The 26,206-nt window shown below is 39.0% G+C and overlaps 1 protein-coding gene across 4 annotated transcripts in view; it reads right to left on the bottom strand.

The window, feature by feature from the left end:
* Window positions 1-26,206, bottom strand: part of GADL1 (glutamate decarboxylase like 1) — a 182,258-nt gene that overhangs the window by 72,672 nt on the left and 83,380 nt on the right. For all 4 annotated transcript variants that reach the window (XM_082348630.1, XM_082348632.1, XM_082348631.1 and 1 more), the window contains 2 exons: window positions 21,355-21,554; window positions 12,131-12,182 (listed from right to left, as the gene is read on the bottom strand). In XM_082348630.1, coding sequence (XP_082204756.1) covers window positions 12,131-12,182; window positions 21,355-21,554 — 252 coding nt within the window. The remainder of the gene's footprint in view (window positions 1-12,130; window positions 12,183-21,354; window positions 21,555-26,206) is intronic.

Here is a 26,206-nt window from a genome sequence, read left to right as displayed (position 1 = left end):
ATCAAATCCCATAACTGCTGGGTGGGTGACTCACAGACTGGAGAACACTTATACCACAGAAGTCCACCCACTGGAGTGAAGGTTCTGAGCCCCATGTCAGGCTTCCCAAACTGGGGGTCCGGCAACGGGAGGAGGAATTCCTATAGAATCAGACTTTGAAGCCTAGTGGGATTTGACTGCACAACTTCGACAGGACTGAGGGAAACAGAGACTCCACTCTTGGAGAGCACACACAAAGTAGTGTACTCATCAGGACCCAGGGGAAGGAGCAGTGACCCCAGGGGAGACTGAACCAGACCTACCTGCTAGTGTTGGAGGGTCTCCTGCAGAGGCGGGGAGGGGGGGCTGTGGCTCACTGTGGGGACAAAGACACTGGCAGCAGAAGTTCTGGGAAGTACTCCTTGGTGTGAGCCCTCCCAGAGTCTGTCATTAGCCCCACCAAAGAGCCCAGGTAGGCTCCAGTGTTGGGTTGCCTCAGGCCAAACAACCAACAGGGAGGGAACCCAGCCCCAAGCATCAGCAGTCAAGCAGATTAAAGTTTTACTGAGCTCTGCCCACAAGACCAACAGTCAGCTCTAACCACCACCAGTCCCTCCCATCAGGAAACATACACAAGCCTCTTAGATAGCCTCGTCCACCAGAAGGCAGACAGCAGAAGCAAGAAGAACTACAATCCTGCAGCCTGTGGAACAAAAACCACATTCACAGAAAGATAGACAAGATGAAAAGGCAGAGGGCTATGTACCAGATGAAGGAACAAGATAAAACCCCAGAAAAACAACTAAATGAAGAGGAGATAGGCAACCTTCCAGAAAAGAATTCAGATTAATGATAGTGAAGATGATCCAGGACCTCGGAAAAAGAATGGAGGCAAAGATCGAGAAGATGAAAAAAATGTTTAACAAAGATCTAGCAGAATTAAAGAACAAACAAACAGAGACGAACAATACAATAACTGAAATGAAAAATACACTAGAAGGAATCAATAGCAGAATAGCTGAGGCAGAAGAACGGACAAGTGACCTGGAAGACAGAATGGTGGAATTCACTGCTGCAGAACAGAATAAAGAAAAGAGAATGAAAAGAAATGAAGACAGCCTAAGAGACCTCTGGGACAACATTAAATGCAACAACATTCGCAGTATAGGTGTCCCAGAAGGAGAAGAGAGAGAGAAAGGACCAAGAAAATATTTGAAGAGATTATAGTTGAAAACTTCCCTAACATGGGAAAGGAAGGAGCCAACCAAGTGCAGGAAGTGCAGTGAGTCCCATATAGGATAAACCTAAGGAAAAACACGCCGAGACACATAGTTATCAAATTGGCAAAAATTAAAGACAAAGAAAAATTATTGAAAGCAGCAAGGGAAAAGTGACAAATAACATACAAGGGAACTCCCATTTTAAATGACACAATAGACCTGATAGATTTAATTGATATTTATAGGACATTCCAACCAAAAACAGCAGATTACACTTTCTTCTCTAGTGCACATGGAGCATTCTCCAGGATAGATCACATCTTGGGTCACAAATCAAGCCTCAGTAAAATTAACAAAATTGAAATCATATCAAGCATCTTTCCTGACCACAATGCTACGAGATTAGATATGAATTACTGGGAAAAAAAACATAAAAAACACAAACACATGGAGGCTAAACAATACGTTACTAAATAACCAAGAGATCACTGAAGAAATCAAAGAGGAAATCAAAAAATACTTAGAGACAAATGACAATGAAAACATGATGATCCACAATCTATGGGATGCAGCAAATGCAGTTCTAAGAGGGAAGTTTATAGCTATACAAGCCTACCTCAAGAAACAAGAAAAATCTCAAATAAACAATCTAACCTTACACCTAAAGGAACTAGAGAAAGAATAAACAAAACCCAAAATTAGCAGAAGGAAAGAAATCATCAAGATCAGAGCAGAAATAAATGAAACAGAAACAAAGAAAACAATAGCGAAGATCAATAAAACTAAAAGCTGGTTCTTTGAGAAGATAAACAGAATTGATAAACCATTAGCCAGGCTCATCAAGAAAAAGAGGGAGAGGACTCAATTCAATAAAATTAGAAATGAAAAAGGATAAGTTACAACAGACACCGCAGAAACACAAAGCATCCTAGGAGACTACTAAAAGCAACTCTATGCCAATAAAATGGACAACCTGGAAGAAATGGACAAATTCATAGAAAGGTATAACCTTCCAAGACTGAACCAGGAAGAAACAGAAAATATGAACAGACCAATCACAAGTAATGAAATTGAAACTGGGATTAAAAATCTTCCAACAAACAAAAGTCGAGGACCAGATGGCTTCACAGGTGAATTCTATCAAACTTTTAGAGAAGAGCTAACACCCATCCTTCTCAAACTCTTCCAAAAAATTGCAGAGGAAGGAACACTCCCAAACTCATTCTGTGAGGCCACCATCACCCTCATACCAAAACCCGACAAAGATACTACAAAAAAAGAAAATTACAGACCAATATCACTGATGAATATAGACGCAAAAATCCTCAACAAAATACTAGCAAACAGAATCCAACAACACATTAAAAGGATCATACACCATGATTAACTGGGATTTATCCCAGGGATGCAAGAATTCTTCAATATATGCAAATCAATCAATCTGATACACCATATTAACAAATTGAAGAATAAAAACCATATGATCATCTCAATAGATGCAGAAAAAGCTTTTGACAAAATTCAACACCCATTTATGATAAAAACTTTCCAGAAAGTGGGCATAGAGGGAACCTACCTCAACCTAATAAAGGCCATATATGACAAACCCATAGCAAACATCATTCTCAATGGTGAAAAACTGAAAGCATCTCCTCTAAGGTCAGGAACAAGACAAGGATGTCCACTCTCACCACTATTATTCAACATAGTTTTGGAAGTCCTAGCCACGGCAATCAGAGAAGAAAAAGAAATAAAAGGAATACAAATTGGAAAAGAAGAAGTAAAACTATCACTGTTTGTAGATGACATGATACTATACAGAGAGAATCCTAAAAATGCCACCAGAAAACTACTAGAGCTAATCAATGAATTTTTTAAAGTTGCAGGATACAAAATTAATGCACAGAAATCTCTTGCATTCCTACACACTAATGATGAAAAATCTGAAAGAGAAATTAATGAAACACTCCCATTTACCATTGCAAGAAAAAGAATAAAATACCTAGGAATAAACCTACCTAGGGAAACAAAACAACTGTATGCAGAAAACTATAAGACACTGATGAAAGAAATTAAACATGATACCAACAGATGGAGAGATATACCATGTTCTTGGATTGGAAGAACCAATATTGTGAAAATGACTATACTACCCAAAGCAATCTACAGATTCAATGCAATCCCTATCAAATTACCAATGGCAATTTACAGAACTAGAACAAAAAATCTTAAAACTTGTATGGACACACAAAAGACCCCAAATAGCCAAAGCAGTCTTGAGGGAAAAAAATGGAGTGGGAGGAAACAGACTCCCTGACTTCAGACTATACTACAAAGCTACAGTAATCAAGACAATATGGTACTGGCACAAAAACAAAAACACAGATCAATGGAACAAGATAGAAAGCCCAGAGATAATCCCATGCACCTATGGTCAACTAATCTATGACAAAGGAGGCAAGGATATACAATGGAGAAAAGACAGCCTCTTCAATAAGTGGTGCTGGGAAAATTGGACAGCTACATGTAAAAGAATGAAATTAGAACACTCTCTAACACCATACACAAAAATAAACTCAAAATGGGTTCGAGACCTAAATGTAAGACCGGACAGTATAAAACTCTTAGAGGAAAACATAGGAAGAACACTCTTTGACATAAATCACAGCAAGATCCTTTTTGACCCACCTCCTAGAGAAATGGAAATAAAAACAAAAATAAACAAATGGGACCTAATGAAACTTCAAAGCTTTTGCACAGCAAAGGAAACCATAAACAGGATGAAAAGACAACCCTCAGAATGGGAGAAAATATTTGCAAACGAATCAATGGACAAAGGATTAATCTCCAAAATATATAAACAGCTCAAGCAGCTCAATAGTAAAAAAACAAACAACCCAATCAAAAAATGGGCAGAAGACCTAAATAGACATCTCTCCAAAGAAGACATACAGATGGCCAAGAGGCACATGAAAAGCTGCTCAACCTCACTAATTATTAGATAATATAAATCAAAACTACAATGAGGTATCACCTCACACTGGTTAGAATGGCATCATCAGAAAATCTACAAACAACAAATGCTAGAGAGGGTGTGGAGAAAAGGGAATCCTGTTGCACTGTTGGTGGGAGTGTAAAAAACACCCACTATGGAGAACAGTATGGAGGTTCCTTAAAAAACTAAAAATAGAACTACCATATGACCCAGCAATCCCACTACTGGGCATATACCCTGAGAAAACCATAATTCAAAACGACACATGCACCCCAATGTTCACTGCAGCACTATTTACAATAGCCAGGTCATGGAAGCAGCCTAAATGCTCATTGACAAACAAATGGATAAAGAAGATGTGGTACAAACATACAATGGAATATTATTCAGCCATAAAAAGGAACGAAATTGGGTCATTTGTAGAGATGTGGATGGACCTAGAGACTGTCATACAGAGTGAAGTAAGTCAGAAGGAGAAAAACAAATATTGTATATTAACACATATATGTGGACCCTAGAAAAATGGTACAAATGAACCGGTTTGCAAGGCAGAAATCGTGACACAGATGTAGAGAACAAACGTATGGACACCAAGGGGGGAAGGTGGTGTGTGGTGGTGGTGGTGTGATGAATTGGGAGATTGGGATTGACATGTATACATTGATGTGTATAAGATAGATAACTAATATTGAACATGGGAAAAATAAAGAAATGATTAAAAAAACAAAAAAACAAATGGAGTACTTTGTAATTCAAGTCAATTTCCATAAACATTTATCATGAGACTACAATAGTCTTTACAGATCTACACAATTTATATTTGGTTTTCTAATTTATGATTAATTTGGTTTCTCTAGGATAGAATGTCCTGGCCTTCAAATTATTTAATCATCTAATGTGAATAAATCAAGTCACTATGGTTGATTAGAAAGTAGAAAAAAACAGAGTTATTATCTGTCACTAGATTCTAGGAATTTGTGTCTTTATATCAACGATGATTTTTTTCCAGGTGCCATTTATGTCAGTTATCAATTTATTGCCTCTCAGCTCCAAATCCACCCTTTCTTTATGTTCCCCAATAATGGAGGTGGACTCTATAAATATTTCTCCTTGCCATCTGGTCCAATCGGAGACTTCATCAGCAGAGGGTGCTGGAGGGACACGGAGAAGGAAGAGGTGTCTCCTCCTGGTCACGTGCGCTCATCTCATGGGGCTCCTGCAGTAGGTGGGGCTCTTTTAAGCAGTTTTGGTGACCAGCAGCAAGTGGCCCCTGACAGCTTCCCCCAGCACCACGCCCTGTGGCGGCTTCACAGCAGCCTGGTCACAGGAGGATGCCCATAAATGGTTTTTCCTTGCACACTCTCCTCGGGGGATTTCATAGGGAGGGCTGCCAGCGAGGCATCTTGCCTTGGATGGCTTGAGTGAGTTCTAAAATATGGCAGTGCCCTGAAATCAGCATCCTCCAGCACTCCAGGTGGTGTGGACTCCTAGAGACCCCACCTGTGTGACACCTTGGGGGACTTCCCTGTCATCTTGTGAGCCACACTGCACCCTCTCCAACCAAGTCCGGATCTCAGCCCTGGGTGGGGGTGGCTTCTTGCTCAGTGCTCCATCTCAGTTCTAGGAGTGATGTCTTTACAGTATCTGTTATTTCTGTATTTTTCTTTACAGTATCTGCTATTTCTGTATTTTTTAGGGTCTCTCTCTCTTGCGAGGCAATCTCCCATGACTCCAATCCCCTGTTAATAATTCTTTTTTTTAAAATACGGAACTCTTCACAAATCTGCATGTCATCCTTGCACAGGGACCATCCTAATCTTTTCCGTATTATTCTGATTTTAATATATGTGCTGCTAAAGCAAGCACGATAATTCTTTACATTGCACTTTCCCACTTCAGATTACTGTGCAGTTTTTGTCTTTTTATTGGACCCTAATACATCATTAAATAAGCCATTCTTTTTCATTTGTATGGCAACATTATGAATCATTTTGTAATAGTTTCTATCTGCTACCAGACCTGCTCTATATAAGTTAGGACCTAGTCCTTTTGAACCACCTATTATATTCTCTTCCTTCAATAAGTTTCGGTTTAGATATTTTGGAAGTGACAAACCTGTGATATCTTTGCCCAGTCTCTTTTAGAATGGTGTGGCTTCAGTGCTATGATATTTGAAAACTGGTGAAGCCTTTTTGACATTTCATTTCATTGGAGGAAATTTGATGCTCCATTTGGTGGAATACCTTTACTATAGGCATTCCCCAAATTATTAAAACTTGGAAAAAACATCCTTTGAATATCCACAGGGAACATATTTGAGTTTTCCTGTCTCTTTGCCTCTGTAGCTTTTATTTTATATAGACTTTCTTCAAGTAGCTTCAAAGCAGTAAAGTGTATTTTCAGAGTAGAACCATTCACATGCCACTTAATTCCCTACATATATAAAAGTCTGACCTCTTGGGTGTCTTAGGACCACATTTAGTCCATATTGTCTAACACCACAACATTGAGAAGGCATAAAAGGGAATCCAAGTGTCTAGACCAGACAGATGACAGAGAAGGGTACAAAAAACCTGTAGCAGTAAAAGCACTGTCATCATCTTTAAAGATTCACGGAGGAGTAGAGAAGTGTCACTAAAGAAAAGATGGGTTCATTCTATCCTGATTTTCAAAGAGAAAGAAAGGAGATATATTCCAAGAAATAAAGCCAGTGCTTTGATGTCAGTTCCAGCAAGGATTATTGAGCAAATAATATGAGACCCTTGGGGGAAAAAAAGTCAGTGGTCACCAAGATATAGTAGCTTGTATTCTCTAAAACTGAGTTTTGTCAAAAGAAATTCATCTCTGCTGCTGAAATATCATTAGATCACAATGATGATGATGATTAATAATAATAATAATAATAAAAACTAGCAGTATGCTTTTTAATAAGTATAAATGTAGAATCTAGCACATAGACTGAAATGATCAATCATGCAAATATAGAATGCAGAAGGGGGTCATGATGGATTTTACCTGACTTCAAGCTCACAAGTTTTAAGTAACTGATTAGACTGCTGAAAAATTCTGAAGGCAGCACTTAGCACAAAAAGCCTGGGTTTTGGAGTCACATGGATGCAGTTTGAATCCCAGCTTCACCAGGTGTTTGCTTGGACAAGTGTCAAACTCTCTAAGCTTCAGCTTCCTAATCTATAAAATGGAGATTATATTGTCTACCCCACAGAGTTGGTTTGATGAGTAAAGAGATTATTTCCAACATTTACCACCACATCTGGCACACAGAAGGAACTCTACTAGTGTAGTGACTATTATTTGGAACTATATTGGTAGAAAGAAATGTGCTTTTCAAGTGGATAAACAGTCCCATTAAAATCTTCACTGGGTGAGACACATCACTGTTAATTTCTACCTACTTATTAGAAGGGGAACATAAAAAAGTTATAGCATGTCCAAAGAAGGGCAACTGAAATGTTCAATTTCATATGATTTAAACACAGAATATAACTCAAAATTTGTATATGTTCTAGATATTGGACCAGGCATTGGGATGAGAAACATGACTTACATTTTATGCTTATCTCCAGGGACTCAGAGAACAGTAATAAAGCTAGGTACAGGCAATCAAGCTGCAATGGTATGGGCATTTTAAAAGAAGAAATTTCTCATAATCCAAGAAATATTCCTGGCAAAACGAAGAGTACACAGGTAGAAGCTGGTGTATTCAGGGTGATGGCAAGTACTTGGAATGACTAGATGGCAGGGTGTGCTGAAGAGGGGTGATGCTGGAAGCAGAGATGGGCATCCTTTCACAAAGGGCTTCCTCACTGGCCATGCTGGGGAGTATGGGCTTGATTCCAGAGGCAACTGGAGAGTTTCAGTCTAGGGGACAGAGTTCATTCTATTAGAAAGCCCACAGGGTGGCTGCAGTGTGGAGATGGGATAAAGGGGTCTAAGACTGGAAGCAGGGGATGAGTTGGGAGACAGCACCAACCTGAGTGGTAAGGGGAGCCTGAACTAAGGTGGTGGCTTTAGGAGTAGAGAAGGGGAATAGTGAAGACAACATCGAGACTTTTGTTTAGATAAATCATAGTTCTAATGAAAAAGAAGAAGATGGATCATAGTTCTAATGGAAAAGAGTTCCAAAAATTCATCTGGAAAATCAATTTATCAAAATTTTGGTAAAGAAAATGGCTACACTTCAGCTTTAGAAATGATGAATTTGAGGTGACTGTGGGAGTCTGGAAAATTCCAGGACATACCTATATACAAAGGACTGGAGCTGAGGAGACAAGTCAGGGATGGAGACATTATTGAGACTGTTGATGACAAAGCTCTAGACATGGATAAAATATTTCAGGGACAGTATGTGGACACAGGAAAGGGCCAAGACAAAAGAATGGAGAACATTTAAGCAGTCCCCAGATGAAGAGACCTTCACACAGAGACTGAGAAGAAAAAGCCACATGGAAAGGAGAAAAACTGGGAGAGAAAGTTAAAGGAACCAAGACAGGAAAGAAGTGGATAATGGTGCAAAATGCTGCAGAAGTCCAACAAGAAGATTAAAGGATGTGCATTGAATTTAGCAAATAGAAGGTTGTTATGATCTAGTAAAACTATATAAAAACTATATTTAAAAAACTATAAGTTGCAACGTGCTTGATACATATTGAATCCTAATAGTAGGATTCAGTAAGTATTAGAATATGAATATTTAGAGCCCCCTGGAAGAGGAATAAACTGTGAATTCTCTTACACAGGAAGTGTCCTGGCAGAAGTTGACTTCCTGTTACAAGAACTGTCAAGAGAGGTTTCCTGCACTGAGCAGGAAGTTGACTAGATGTCCTTGAAGATCCTTTGTAACTCAGAAAGTCTATGAAACCTAAATAACCCTTTCTAAGGCAGAACTCAGGAAGAGAAAAACAAAAAGTTGAATAATTAGGACTCTCCCAAGAGATCAAAATAAAACATGTGAATGATAGTATATACCTCTAAGAAAACATCTATTAGGTCTTAGATCCAACATGGAAAAAAAAAGATAGGATTTTCAGGGGCCTATGAATAATGCAGAATTCCTTTGAAATGATAAGTTTCAATCATCTTCAAGAAGATATGCATTACTTTTGTTCTTTTCAGGGAAAGATATTCAAGTACTAGATACTCTGTGTGGTTGTGTTCATTTACTGTTTGTAATGTTCCACTTGACACTCTCACTGCCATCTGCTTCACAGCGAAATACACGTATATATCATTATAGACTCTGTTTTTTCCTAAATTGAAAACCTTGCAGTTTTACAGACCTGGGCTCTCATCAAACCTGTGTATCTCTTCTCTTAAGTATGCATTAGGGTTATATTTAATCAGTCCAAGGAAGGCATTTGTTAACAAAAAGAGGCTAATCAATTTGACACTTATATGTGAAATTCAAGGTCTAACTTTACTTTATTTCTCTAAATGGATACAGAGAAAAGAGGCAAATGCAGATCACATACAAAATCCCTTATAAGTAGGAATTCTGGAGGAACGTTGAAGGAGCCACCTTCCCTGCTTTGGGCCCATCTGGCTCCCACAGATAAAATATCCAGGGCAGAAGGCTGCCTAATGCTTAAAATCCACCTTAACTTTCATTACAAGGATGTGAATGTTGGCATTTCCCTAAAGATGATGGCAAGAGGTTCCTCCCTCAATTTTTAAGCCTTTAGGAAGGTATATAAATAACTTTTAAATCAGTTCATCATTTTTCTCGTCACTTTTTCTCTCAGCTCTATCAAAGACTGTGCAGTTCTGAGGTGTACAGCACTTTTCTTAAGACCTATAGCTCCCACAGCCAGAGAAATAAAAAAGGCAATTCAAACTTGAGAAAATAAAGAGGTAATTCAACCTCAAGAAAATAAAAAAGGTGATTCAAACTCATATTCAATCCAGTTGGATAGCTCTTGTTTCATCCTTACATGGTAAGTATGCATCTCTAGAAAATACAGACATTTTCTTCTGTAGTTATAATGCCATTGTCATGTCTAACAAAATCAGTGATAACTCCTACTAGTTCATATTAGAAATTCCCCAACTGTTTCAAAAGTTACTTTTACAATTGGTTCCCTCAAACTAGGGTTCCAACAGGGTTCCAACTAGGGTTCCAATATGTTGCCTTTGGTTGTTCTGCCTCTTAGGTTTCTTTGACCCCGGAAGTGATCATCATCACACTCTCCTTTATTTTTCCTCATGCCGCTGACCTGTTGAAGAAACCAGGTCAGCTGTCCTGTGGAATGTTCCACATTCTAAACTGGTCTTCTTGCTTTTTTGTGGTGTTACCAGAAAGTCGTTTAAATATGGATTCTTCTGCTCTTTTTGCAAGTTCCTTTATATCCCTAGTTTTCAGGGAGTCTGGATTCTTAGAACCTTCTGATCGGATGCCCCCTTTGCAGACAGTGGGAGAATCCACGGCCAGGAGTCTCTGGAGCAGTGTTTCCCAAAGTCATCTGAGGACCATCATCACATCTCACCCAAGTTACTGCAACAGTCTCCCACCTTGTCTCGCTTATTCTTTTCTTGTCCTCCCCTCACCACCACCCCCTCCCTCTCTTCTCATGACATCCAGCACCATCTTTCAAAATGGAAGTCAGACTCCTCTCTGCTGAAAACTTCTCCAAAGATTACACTTGGAATAAAAGCCAAAGGTCTTTATCATGACCCGCCTGGCTCCAGCAGATCTGGTCTCCGCCAACCTCTCCACACTATCACCTACTATATCTCCCCCTTGCTTAAAGCACCTTCTTTTGGCTCCTCAAACACACAGAACTCTTTTCAGCTTCAAGCCTTGGCAGTTGTTTGTTGATTCTATCTAGAATGCCTTTCCCTCAAGCATCTGCGCGGCATGCTTCTTACCATCATTCAGCAGGTCTCAGCGCAGAGGCAACCCCAGAGGGCCCTACCTGCACCCCAACCAAAGAGGCCACCACCACTCACACCCCAATTTCAGCATTTTACCCTATTTATTTCCATTATAGTACTTCCCACATCTGGAACTGTCTAATGAGTTTTTTGTAATTACTTATTATCTTTCATAAATCTGTTTTATTGTTTTCTTAAGACTTCCCCCAACTTGATGTTTCCCATGTAATAATTTGCTTGTTTATTGCCTGTCACTTTCCCTTTGAATGTAAGCACCATGAGAGTGGGGAACTTCCCTGTCTTATATCTCCAGCACGTAGCAATTGCTCAGTAAATCTTGCCAAATGAATACCAAAATTTAGCCAGATTGCTTATATACAGGATAGATTCCTAGGCTGCAGTCTCTAAGTGATTTTTATTATGTTAAAAATTGCTATAAAGTATATGCTATAAGAAGAGCTAAGCAAACCTCACACTTTATATTTCTTAAAAATCAGAATTAAATAATATTCTTCATATTTTCTAACCATATATTTTAGAAAAAAACCCCAATATTCTCTATCTCTGTAACCACCATATTTCTTATATATAGCAAACAATCCAACAACAAAATGACTTATTTTCCCATTGCTCCAAAGCTAATATGCTCTCATTATTTTATAAAAAGAGAAAACTATATGCATTATTGTACATTCACTTAATTGATTTTTCACAGAAGCACCACTATAGCACAGTTGAATATTTGCAGTACAATCATTATGCAATTTATATATCAAGAGAGAGGTCATAATTTATTCAGTATTATCCCTGGTAATTATTATTGAGCACTGTAATTTTCAATACTTAAAGGCAAGTGTGTTCTCTGAATCCAACAAAGGAAAAATACTCACTATTAGAGTAAATTAACATAATGGACTCTATGAATTAAGCTAATGACTTGTTTCTAAGTCTGCAACACAAAAACCAATGAAATATAATAGATTAGAAAATTACCACCTTCATCACTGTTGACTGACAAAATCACAAGCACAATTCTGTAATCACTTACTTCTATCAGTAATTTGAATCCTTCTCTTTTCTTGATTTCTTCTACCAGGTACCTAAAAAAAAGTCACAATAATATTTATAATCTGCAATCTAAAAATTCCATGAACATGGCTGACATACAATAAATCTATAATTTCTGATGCAGAGACAAGGCTTAGAAATAAGTAAGGGTACATGTACAGGCACAGGTTTGTATTTAGACAGATACACCTGAGCCTACTGCAATCCACTGGGGCCTGAGTAAAAAGGTACATCTCTTTGATGAGATGATGTCTATCTTACATGTTAGCATCAGACTTCAACCCAAGTGTGAAAGCCACACAAAGTAGATCGGATATATATCTCATTCATATTCTAGATGGGGATTTAGCTTAGGTACTTAAATTATCTAGCTGGCTTGGGGGTAAAAGTTTTTGGTGTGTAGTCTTGCCTGTGTGTTCTTTTAAGATCAAGGAAGAGCAACATCATCCTTCCCAAGGCCAGGCCAGAGGGAAGAAAGACTGATCACTGGTATCATGCTAAAAGTAAGTAGGTTGTAGCCATTGATAGAATGTCTATGAAGTTATCTTGAATGTCAGGGAAAAAAGAATTATCATGCCATAAGCAAAGGGCACAGCTACATGAGATATGGAATGTGATGGAGAAAAGACTAAAATGACATTGAGAATGTAGAGTAAATTAACACTGACTCTGCCCCACTGGGCTTGGTTATTGTCTAAATAAAAAGATAAACTTTCTGAACAATTGGCCTTGAAAACTAGTGATTTGTTCATGAGCTTTGAAAAGTTCATAACACTTGACCTAGTATTTCAAATTTGGCGGTCAAATGTAAGGAAATGATCGGAGGTGCTGACAAAAATGTACTTTCCAGGGTATTTTGTAATTTTATATGTTACAGCCAAAAAGAAAGGACGGAAGGAAGAAAGCAGGCAAGCAAGCAAGCACTGGCTTTGAAAATCCTGTCCGGTCATATGGAATTATGGTACCATCATATGGAATTGATTGTGTAACTAAATTACATATATTCAATTAATATTTAAGGGCAACAAAGAAATGCTCCTCTTTGGACCTCAATTCCCTTACCTGTAAAACTGGAATAACACATTCTGATTTTCCAATCTCAAAAGGACGTTGTAAAAAAAATAAATCATATGTAAAAAATTGTATAGAATATAAACTGTGGAAATGGGGGATTATTATTACTATGTTTATTTACTAAAGGACATTCTAGAATGTGGATATGGAATACACCAGTTAATGGGATGAAGTTCTTTTTTCCCAAACAATTTTTTTAGCTTTTTGCATAAGGTTAAGTATTGGTGCTTAGCATACAGATTATATCATCTTTAAATTATAAAATATCTTTAAAAATCCTATCGGTATTAACTGGATAATATGAATCTTTTATTTTGAGCAATAATATTGTGACACCACACACGTGCATGCACACACGCGCACACACACACACAGATTCACAAACTATTTGATGTTCTTTCTACATACTCCTTTCCCTGAACGTTTTTTCAGGAGATGTCATGTAGCTGTAAAGTTTTTACACCGTTAGCATACTGCCTAACTTTCGATAAAAGCAATTCCAATGGTCAATAAACATTAGAAAAGATGCTCAAGATCACTGGTAATCAAAGAAGTGCGAATTAAAATAACAATACTAAACCTGTTGCCCACAGGACACTGGAAACAAATTTAAAGAGGGACAACATCCAGTGCTAGTGAATGTGATAGAAAGCTGCTATAAACCTTTCAAAATTACTAATACTCGCGGCTTCTGATCCAGCAAACCACTTATGAGATGCTGGTCTACCAGGAAAACCTCATCAACACTAAGACAGATAGATAGAGAGATAGAGAGAGAGAGAGAGAGATAGATAGATAGATGCATACACAAATGTTGCTGCATCTAAACCTACATGTGCATGCGTATGTGTGTGTATTCCATACGGAATAATTAGAAACAAGATTAATATCCAGAAATTGGCAAAGGGTAAAATAAAATGTATTATAGCAACACATATACTACGATGCAGCTATTAAAGAGAATGGATTATATCCACTTCAATTAAACCACAGGGATGCTCATGATGTATTAGTAAGAGATGAAAGCAAGGGACTGAGGAATGTAGATAATATGATTCTGCTTTTTAAGAAAATGTAAAAAAAAGAAAAAGCATAAGTGATCCCTCTCCTCATGTATATATGAGCTCGGAATGAAGTATGGAAGACCACATCCTAAAGACATCTTTGATGTCTACCTGAGGAAGCGAGAAACAGGATGCAATGGGGAGGTAGGGACTATTTACTCTCTTTATATCTCTGCAAAGCTTCATAGGTGTGGTTACTCATAATTTTTGAAAAGGAAATTAATAAAAGAAAAAAATACAAATCACAAAGCAAAATAAATAGACATATACAATCTTTATCTATACAAGGAAAGCTTCATGAACCCTATTTTTTCTTACCTTTTCAGGCACAAATATAATGGCAATCTGCTAACTCAGTGCCATGATTCCATTCTGAGGGGGCCTGCACTAATCCTGGATACCCCCAGGCTATGAAATCCAGGGAATGACTCTAGAAGATTCTAGTTCTGCAGTTGATCAACTTAGTGATTCTAGGCAAACTCCTCAGACTCCCTGAGCCCTCCTCAGTTTCCTCATGCACATAATGCAGATGTGGAACTAAATTTGTAAAATCCTTCCCCAACAGATTAAGACTGTTAAGATGAAACTTAGACACACTGCCTATAGTCTCAGTTTAAAATATCTGTCAAACCGGCTAACACTGCTCCTGGGAGAAAGGCATCCTAAGGCAGAGCTGAATCATTTCAGTTAAAACTCTGCTCTTTGCTAACCACGTGGATCTGGGCTTTGTGTCTGATCAATGCCCCCATGCAGTCACTCTCAGAACCTGTAAAGCCCAGTGTAACAAACACTCCAACTGAACTGAGGGTGGAGGTGATTTGGATAAAGAGTTATAACAATAATAAAAGGTTTACACCAGACTTCCCAAACTATGTTCCTTGGTATACCGTGTTAATAGGTTTCCACATGAAAGGGTTCCATTCAAATAAATTTGAGCAATGCTAGGCATATCCATTAGATTGCTTTGCTTAAAATTAGAAGTGTACTTGGCTTAATTCATGAGAACATTTATTGAGCTGGTTGGAAAGTTCAGTAATGTCACCAAGAACCAGGCATTTTCTATTATTTCAGCCTGCCATGTTCAGAGTGTTAGTGAATTCACTTGTGTTCACAAGATGGCAGCCACAGCTCCACACATCACATCCATATGTGACAGTGTCACAGGAAGAAAGAGAGGAAGCTGGAGCAAAATGCATTTTCTCTTAATTTCTATTTAGGTAAGAACATTTTCCTCAGAAGCCTTCATAGAATTCTTCCTGTATCTTATTGACTGAACCTAAGTCATATATCTATCCCTAAGCTAATGATTGGCAAAGGGGATAGGCTTAGGCCAATGTTCCCAGCTGGAATATTGCTATCTATATAAAATTGAGGTTCTGTTGGCAAGGAAAAAGGAAGAATGGTTTTTGGATGAACAGTCAACAATGTCTGTCTACTGACTAAAGTTTAAAATGTTTCTATATTACAAGACCCTCAGAGCCTTTAATGTGCTAATGAACACTTGGAACCTCCAAGAGGGGACCAATGTATTGGTTAGCATTGTCCAAACATATTTGACTGTGGAAACATTTTTTGGAAGAGCATCTATTAAGATCTTCTGGAAGTCTATTATCCCATGGAGCGTAGGTTCAGAAATGCTAGCATAAAGTGCCTCTTCTATAGGGTACCTACCCTCTTCTTAAATAAATGCTTAAATGAAATGAGTTTTTGGGGAGGGGATCCAAATAAGGTTTAAGTCACTTCTGCCTACATTCATAGGATGAGTTATTCCTCGCAACTTTTCAGTATATGGAAACAGCCTAAAGATAAAATACACTAAAAAAAAAAACCTCTATTCTTATCTAATACAAGCCAGAAAAAAAAAAGATATACATTGAGTTTTTTGATAAAACTCAGGAACCATAAAACACTTCTACCAAAAGGCATCCAGGTAAATGGGTTCAAAAAGCAACAATAGCGTCAAAAAATTCACAGTCCTTCCCACTAAGCTTAGCAAAAAGAGAGAAGAGAGAAAAAAATACACATTAGTAAGTTTTCACCAGTCCTACTGGGTAAAAAACTCATTTTATTAAGATCCTGGCTTAGTTTTGAAATGTACATTAATGAAATCTTGCTCTGAAACATTTCCCTCCTTAGTTCCATGAGTCCATTTAACAGTTGTGCATTTCACTTGCCCTTTTGCAGGACATACATTCCTTTCCAGAAATAGCCTTTCCAGTCCCTTTCTCAATTCACTAGCCACTTGGAGTCTCCCTGGAGCGCTCTGGACCAAGTGCCTCTCCCAGTCTCATCTCATGTGAAATTTCTTCTGATGCAGTGGACCTCCCAGAACTCCTGGGATTTTTTTCCATATGCTTTCTGTATGCTCTGCATTTATGAGAACATATTGCATGGCATGCATGTGTGATTCATCACAGATATCTACATGCTACATTTTACAGCATTGTGATGTTTTTAAAATTACAAATATAAAGAAAAAAATGAAAACGTTGGACCTTCTATAGTCTTCTAGACTCTCTCCCTCTCCTCACCTAGAGAAATACACTAGCACAAAATTGCCTTGTGTTTCTGCTTACCTTTTCCATACTAGTACCAATAAATCCCTCAGTATTCATGCAAGTCAGTGAAATGAATTCCATCTGAGAGATTACAGAGATTGTGTGTCAGAGGAATAGATAAATGATACACTGGAGACCTAGCAACATAGCAGAATGGGAGTTCCTGACCTGTTTGTTGTTCTTGAAAAGACTTACGCACATGACTCTTCTAGATTTGCTTTAAAACTTACCCCTTAGTGAATATCCATTTAACTTGAGTGTTGTAACAAAGGCCTACAAGGTGCCCTCAGCAACCAGTAGCCCTGGGTATTGTAACACATTTTCAACTTTTCTAACTAGATATCAGAGATCACAATCACCTTGTGCCAGAAATGGTGGTTTTAAACCTCAGCCTTCCGGGTTTCAAATATGCTTAATAATCACATGCTGCTTTAGGTTCCCAAAGTCACTGGTTTTCCAACAACCAAAGGAGAAAGCAAGTTTTTTGTCATTAATATTTCTTGAGAGAAATGTTCTCTCATCCATTGGAATGACAAGGGTCAAATGGAAATTAGGGAAAGCCTTAGAGATCTTCTAGGAACTAATTAGTTCCTTCTTGCTGGATTTCTGACAACTCATAAAATAGGAATCATTGTCCTCTTGAAAAGGTCTGCTCTTGCTTTCCTAAGGGAAGAGGGAACATCTGATCAGGGTGATGGCCGTCCATTGGTCCATCAAAATCTGGTCCTTAAATCTTAAGGTCAATATACAAATTTTAAAACTAAGTTCCATTCAGATTCAGGAACATGGAAATGTTGTTTCTATGGAATCAGTGCAATCCTTACTTCAATATGCCAGGGGAAAAGAGTTGCACAGCCTTCTCTGTGCTTAAGAGACCTGACCTAGGTAGGGCCTGTGGGAATGGACATCTTATCTACCTCAGGCTGCTGATGACAGATGTGTACCACAAATAGTAACACAATTGTCATCTGCAGCTTTACTTTGCTAGAGTTGTTATCTACTGGAGAAAATCATACTTCTTGGAAACAAAACAGTGTTGGTCTGACCTAGAAATTAAGCCAAATAGAGTCTTTTGACAGTGGATGAGAATCATTTTTATTAGGTAAACTCTAAAACAAGTGGCTGCAGGTCAGTAGGCTTGATGAGAAATGGTATTTTAACTCCCACCAGCCAGTGGTTTGAACCGATTATGCTGGCTCATATAATCAATGGTAGTATAGAATTAGTTTGTACTAGCTAGTGAGAGCCAATTGTTAAATAATCAGAAATTTAACAGCCGCGACTGTTGGTAGCTTGCAATTTTCCACAGTGGGAATATTTACACCATGGAAATTGGCAGACATTACAAATTGGGGCCTTTTTCCCCTCCTGAGAAACAGTTTACCAGTGCACAACTGCACATAGGCTCCAACTAATAGACTAGACCTCAGAATTCAGATAATGTTTCCTCTTTCCTAAAAAGCAGAACCACATTCAATTTGAAAAGACATAAAATCATGAAAATAAAGCACTTGTGTTGCTATTGTGAAATAATTCTTAATCCCAGAGAAACGTTCTCCAAGTTTATAATTTCACATTCATTCCAAGTGACATGCCTAAAAGGACTCTTCCTTGGCACCTGTCACTGGGGATAGGGGAAGAGGATGGCTTTTGCCCACCCCAGGAATGGACTGTTGGATATCAAGAATGTGGAAAGTTAAGACAAGAAAACCATTATGACTAACGGCATGACAGAAAAGGGATTATTTTAAATATAGGTCACAGAGTCTGCAGTGACGCTCGCTGAAATGTTAATTCAATTCAATTCAACTTGACAAACATTTACAAACAATGTGCTGTTGAACTAAATTGAAATGTTTACATTTATCCTCCTGTGATATTTCTCTGCAAAATTAGGAAGTAACCTTAGACTATAAATTAAATTCCACCCTGAGATGAATGTTAACTTTGTAATAAATACGATCATCAAATATTTACATCTAGCCTTGTTTCAAGACACCTGTCATCGAATTACTTAGCAGCTTTGATAAAATAATGCAGAGTCTACCATACTTAAATAGTATGAGAAAAATACAAACAAGGGAACAGAGCTTTCTGAACTTTTAGTTTAATGGGCAACTGTGAATATTTATGGTAGACAGTTTCATGTTTTCACCCCTGTGTAGTTATCTCCCCACTTCTGACGAAGGCACTTTATCCCTGCTTCTAAGAGAGGTACACTCCTCACCCGGTGTCAGTATATTCTATATACGTAGGAGGAGTCGACAGTCTTCCCAGTGCCAAGGGAGAGCATGTGACTCAATATCACATTTCCCTGACAACAGTGATTGATTCAGATATGGACATTTGCCTCATTCAAAAGGAATTAAAACTTTCCTTGGGATTGTTGAGAAAGGAGCACTCTTTCCTTTTGACCTTGAAGTTGAACCTGGGAGGCTATAGATCTGACCCTCCTGGCAGCTACCTTCCTACAGAGGAATAAACTGAACATGGAGGAGAACAGACCTGATTGATGGACAGAGATTAAGGCCTGGTGATCTTGTTTAAGCTCCTAGAATAAGCCATTCCATAGTCATCATTACACTGGCTTATCAGTAACATGAGCAAATAAATTACCTTTCTTTGTTTATAATGCCTTGAATGAAGGTTTCTGTTGCTTACCAACAGACACAGTATTTACAGATTTTTCAAACTACTTTTTAAACCAAAATCACCAGAATTGCTGACTTCTAATAGTCTTCTGAAAGTGCCAAAGCCGTCTTTTCCCCTGTCCTTATATCTAAGCCCTTCGCCATGTAATCTTGCAGTTCTTTCTGCCTCTTGACATTGAGTTTGGCCATCTGACATTGAGTTAGGCCATCTGATCTCCTTTGGTCACTGGAATGCTAATAGACATGATGCAATCAGGAGCTTAAAGTATGCTTGCCTTCTTGGGCTTCTGTTACCACCATCACAAAACCAGGCTCTGGCTGGCCTGTTGGTCCAAGGAAGATGCAAGACATGCAGGCGGGAGACCCAGACCCTCCTCCTACCCCCACAGCCGCCGCAGGATGAGATGAAGCCGCTCCAGCCAACTTGCAGACCTCTTAGAATAAACGACTGCTGCTTTAAGATACTGGGTTTTTAGACAGTCCTCAGTAATGCTCAGAGCATCACTGTCACACAGAGAGGCGCAGAGAGCACCCATGCCACTTCCCTATAGAGAGAGGAAATTGCTTAAATCTCTCAGGAGACACTGCAGGTTTCTGCAATTGAAATATGAACAGGGAGTAAAGAAGGAGAGATTATCCAAACCAGAGATCACAAACTCTGATGCTTCTAGTGGCCAAGCAAGTGAGAAAATAATAACTAATAAAACTCATAGAGCATGTGGCATATGCCAGGCACCATCCTGGGTGTTTTACAAACATCAATTCATTTAATTCTACTAACAGTTGTTTGAGTTCGAAGCTGTTGTTACTTCCATCTTACTGGGATGCAATGGAGGTAAAGAAAGTTTTAGCAACTTGCCCAAGTCACAAAGCTTGTAAATGGTGGAGCTAACTTTTGAGTCCCGGCTATTAGCATTCTGTGCCACAGTAAAATAGGCTCAACAAAAACCAGGGGGCGTGGAGGGCACTGTGGGTCTCCAGAGTCAGGCACCACCATGTTCAGTGCCTTGTCACCAGGTGGGACTCAGAGCACTCTGATCTTTTGAGAGAAACCACGAATCTAGATTTTTGATGGTCTCCCTATTTTAAAATATTTGGAATGTTTAAATGTTTGATTTTTTAAAACACAATCCAGGTTAACCCAATGGAGCTCAGGCCCAACAAATCACATTTAAAACTACATTTAGCCATGGCCTGCCATCCACACACACTGGTCCAAGCTTAGCAGCAGAGTCCTGCTCTGGTGGCAAGCACCCAGCACCTGTATCTCAAGAGCTTTTCTAGTGTCGTTGAAAGTGGTTTCAAAACATTTGTCCTTACATTACAAGAAGGCAGCAATGACGGTGCTTCCACATCACCTTTACCTGTATGTCTTTCCACCAGCCCCACATTCTCACAGACTGTCTTTTCGGGTCCTTGAAGTCACCAGGATTTCTCCCACACCCAGAGATTTGGGCCTGGTGCTCCCTCCTCCTGAATCAATCTTCTCCCCTTTCTTCATTGGGTCTTAGTTGAATGTCACTTCCTCCAGGAAACCTCTGCCAACATCTCTCAAGAATGTACTAGGGAACCCTCCCGAGTGCTTCTGGAGCACCGTGTACCTCCCTTTACCCAAAACTAGGTGCACCTGTATTTTATCTGCTTTGTCACTTGGATGTATCTCTCACTAGGTTGGGATGCTGGAGGGCAGAGGGTAGAACTGCTTTGTTGGCAATTCCTAACACATACTAGGTATTGAGAAAATGGTTATTAGATGAAAGAAGGAATACATATATGGAAGAACATCTTTCTATTAGACACCCATGGACACACACACACACACACACACACACACACACACACACACAGAGCAAGTACCTAGATAAAGCAAGAGCGCGATTAACTTTTTCTTCAAGGCCTAATGTGCCCAGGGCCTTCCAGGTCATCCAGAACTTGAATGCGTCTGGTCTTCTGCTACATTGGATAGACTTGTCTCCCGTGTCATAGCTGACATCATAGAATTTATCCTGTTGGAAGAGGTAAGATGCCTTGGCAGAGTAGCATTTCTTAAGAAGGTCCTTTCGGGAAAAAAAAAAAAAGGAAGAAAGACAAACTGTAAGACTGTCCATTTTAGAATGCAGTTAATTTCAAAAACACATGCCCACCAACAAAACCTGTATAATATTCTACCACTTTGTGCCCAAAGTATTTGGTCTCACTCTGTGACTGCCCTACGTCAGGAACATTAGGTGTGTATTAACTTTGAGACACAGATGACCCGTTGTGTTTTCAAAAAAACCAAAAACCCCTCAGAGTTGAGAATGCTAAGTCCATCTTCACAGTTGTATTGATGAGTATTAAGAAGCTTTGAAATGATCATATCATCATCTGTATGACATATGACATCAAGATGGGCCAATTTCTCAAGATGAAAAAAAAAATTTGTCTATAACTCACTCAAGGCTCTGTATTAGAAAAAAAATACCCAACATATTGTACATACTTTATACAATTTCATAGGCAAAAAACTAGGCTTTTAAATCCAAATCCTTTTTTCAATTCATAACCATATTGAAAAGGCCAGAATTGACAGTAACCCAGAGATTTAAAAAAAAAAACCTGAGGAAAGAGCTTATGGAAGAGTCAAACAAGAACCAACACGTTTCAACCACCACTAAACAGCACCTACAATTCCATAGAATTGGGGGTGGGGGGTTGGTCTCACACTGGTTTTATTTGCAACCAAATTCAATTTGCATTTACTGACTGGTTACTTCTCTCTAAGATTTACCCTGGGTGACAATTTACCCTGTTTATTACCATTCTAGAGTCTTTACTTTGACCTCAAATTATTAGAGTTTAAGCCCTATTTCCTTCAATGTCATGTGGGATCTAAGAAATCCCAGGTATCCTAGCCCATCCTTCACAGTCCCACAATCCCCTGAGCATCTTCACTCCTAGAGAATACCCATTAGAACCTTCTGCTTCCCTAGCATAACCAAACTGCTCAACGCCCCTTAATCACTAGATCATGCCCCATTTGTATCTCTGTTCACACAATTTGCTTCTCTTTGTCTCTGTTTTAATGTATTTGACACACTTGAAAGAATAAATGCAGCATATTTATAAGTTGTGAAGTTTACTAACGCTGAACACAGTCGCCTCTCTTTCTCTAGGTCTGCCTTTCCTTTGGGTCCCATCTCAAGTTCTGCTTCCCCTCCAGCTTCTTTATCTGCCCATCCCGTTGGACTCCCTTCTTCTTTTCACATTTGACTGCATTTGTTGCCTTTGCTCCTGTGCTGCCCCTACTAAGTGAGCAGCCCCACATATTTTCTCCTCGTGAGGCCAAGCAGCTTCTTGAGGGCAGGAATCATTTCCTGTCCATGTCCACATCCACAGAACTTAACACCACTGGGCACAAAGACCCTCACTAAGCAGTTAGGGTGAGGACACCACCTCCCATATTCTGTACTTCTCCCACATCCCCCTGACATTTAGTATGAACAAAATAAACACAGATACAAGAACTTCTCATTTGGTGCATCTTCCAAACTTTAACAATGCAGAACCATCAGTGCTGTACAGGAAGCTACGGAGAAACTCCCCACGAGTCACGGAAGTCCTAGAAAATGATCCCTCCTGAAGAATGAATGTATTACATGCCTCATTTGAGTGATCAACATGTACTTAAAGAATAAGGAGAAAATCTCAAGGGATCACATTCCAAACAAGAGCACATATTTGTTGTCTTAATAACAATACTGTCTTGCGTGGACACTAATCTGGGTATTATATGCTCCAATACCAGAAAGTATGATTCTATACTATGTAAAAAATGATACACCAACTATAGTCAAGAACTCCAAAATCTGGCTCATCCAGTATCCAAAAGTAAACTGATTTTAAAATAATAAAGGAATACTAGTAGGCCTTCAGCCTGGCTCTGATGGGTAATATTGGTAGACACAAGGGAAGAGGAGATTGCCCCGACCTGATCATTAAGGTAGAAAAAGCCCTTATTCTTTAATCTTTACTATAATTCTATCATCAATCTCTCAACTCTGATCACAGCTGCCACCGCTGCATCTCCCTACCCTCAAAGGTCAGGAAATTTGGTTACTGCTTCCATAGCAACTACAGCCTGACCATATATTATAACATTAAAAGATCACTGCAGTTTAAGGACAAAGCACGTGCGTGCGCACGCACATGCGTGCGTGCACACACACACACACACACCACACACTTGTACTTGCATCATGATTATAAATTTACTTTCATCAACCATGAAAGATTCAAAAAATTCCCAAAGCAGATGAACTTTGGACATGTCTTGGGCAAGTTTCAGTGCCTTCTGCTAGTGACTGAAAGGGAGAGGAAGCCCATCCGTTAGAGGAAGACAAATGGCATCATCACAGACAAATGGAGAAGCGAAGAGCCCAGAAAGCATATCGCACGCAGAATGAGTGATTACCCTGTAGTCATGACACTGTTGATCTCACTGCACTGAAAAATCCTCCTGTCTTGTGAAGGTTTCATAAAGAACAACTAAAAATATTTCGATATTTACTTTATCAAAATAAATGAAAACTTTCCTCCCAAAGTCCCTGCTTTGCATTTTAGTTTCTATCTTTGTATTAAAATGGATGAACTGTCTTTAGTTTTAAGATAGACATCAACTAAGAGAAGATGTTCAGATCTCCGGAGAAAACATTTTAGAATAAGTGTGGTAAAAGTTAACATTTTTGAAAACATTTAATTAGTCACTGCTGTGCTATCAAAGAGAAGGACCATGTTCATCTTGCTCATCTTTATATTCTTAATCCTAGCAGGACAGTAAATACTAGTTATCCAAATTCTAGAAAGAAGTATTCAATGAGAATGCCAATTGCTCCATATTGTGATAGCGTCTCAAACAGTTCTCAGGAATTAGGAGACATTGGGTTAGGATACACACAGTGACAAGTGAAAGAAATGCAATCAAAGTAACTTAAGCAAAAGGGAGAATTTTTATAGGCGCATATATTTAACAATCCAGTCATATATAACCTTCAGGCACAGTTGGATCCAGGATTAAATCTGCAATCTGTCTTTTTCCTCTTGTTCTGTTTTCTTCTGTATTGGCCTCACTCCTAAAGCAGAAAGCTGGGAGGAAGTCTTGGAACAGTGTCTTCCAGTAGGACCTGTGAGCCCAGGGGGAGGCTCTGTTTAGAGAGTGATGAGAAACGTAAAAGAGGTAGCCTCGGCTGGTGACGCTACCCAAGCCAAGAGACCACTGGCCTCCCAGCCTCAATCTCTTCTGAAGCCAGTGGGCAAGGGAGCCCAGGAAATGTGGTTCCCAGCAGTAAGGTCCCTTGCAGAGCAAAGCTGAGGAAAACTGGAGAATGAATTATACAGTAAAGAGAAATGACAAATGACAAGCACACTACATGAGTGCAGAAGCCACAACACTCCTTTTCACCTAGCATGTAACAGTCATGACCAGAGCTAACATTTATGGAGTCCTTACTGTGTGTCAGGCACTGTGTGTGGATGAACTCATAAATCTCGTAACAACCCAAAGAGGCAGTTCTATTATTTTTCAATGCCATTGCACATGTGTGGAAACTGCAACCCGGCGAGGTTCAGTTAATGACATAAGATCATGTAGCTACTGAGTGGCAGAGCTGGGTTTCAAACCGAGGCTGCTAGGATTCAGGGCGTGAACTCTTTACCCATTATACTCTACTCTCTCTGCACTGGAGCTTAAATATTTGTGGAGGAGAGGGACCTGTGAAAGCTCATGAAGAGTTCTTGAACATGGCAGCAGAGAATATACCACAACAGAGGTCAAAGCAACTCACATCCTGTTTCAGATTCTTACTTTGTTCCTGTAAATACGACTTCTAGTCTTACTAGTGTAATATCTTCTCTGTAAAGCATTTTGAGATTTTTTTCTAAATACCTGTGACTGGTGATACTTAATTTATCACCAAAAACACATCCTGGATTATGAGGTTACGTATTTTCATTGTCAAAATTAGCTAAGCCATCTTTGATATCCATAGGCCAGACCAGATTCTGCAGGCTCTTTCCAAGGAGTCAGTGACTACTCACAGCCCTCACTTCTTGCAATCATGTTTTTCAGCTTAACAAAATCTCCTAAAAACTCTTCCCGTATGGCTTTTCACATAATCTGTCCCATATCACCATTATTTACATGCAAGAAATTGCCTAAATGCCTTAGGAAATGGGTATATTAATCATCTTTGTACTAATTAAGTCATTCCAAAATTAGGTGTTGAGAACTTTTATAACAAGCACTATGATGCCAGGAGCTTAGATATATAACCCCAGGGAGGTACAACACATCTAGGCTCATACTTGTTGATCGAATGTGCAAAACTAAATTTAGACTGTGAATAGCAGGAAGGCTTGGTTGCAATCTAGAATACAAAAGTGAATTTTTAACATGATTATAGCTTCTGATGTTGTCTTTATTTATTTATTGAGGAAACATTTTGAGAGCCTGAATATATGCCAAAAGCTGTGCTAGGCACTGGGGCTGTAGTGGTAAATGAGAACGTCACTGTTCTTAAGAACTTTAAGGTGGAAATGGGAACGGAAAAACAGTCAGTTAGAGTACAGAGCAAGACCAGGGGAAAGAGCAAGGTCTAAGGAGCAAGAAGGAAGGTCATCTTTCACTAACTTAGAGGCATTAGAGGCATTAGCACACACCATTCCCATATTT

This window comes from Balaenoptera borealis (assembly GCF_965194805.1).
Source record: "Balaenoptera borealis genome assembly, chromosome: 12".
Taxonomy (NCBI): domain Eukaryota; kingdom Metazoa; phylum Chordata; class Mammalia; order Artiodactyla; family Balaenopteridae; genus Balaenoptera; species Balaenoptera borealis.
The sequence above is the reverse complement of the archived record's forward strand: the minus strand, read 5'-3'. Positions and strand labels throughout refer to the sequence as shown.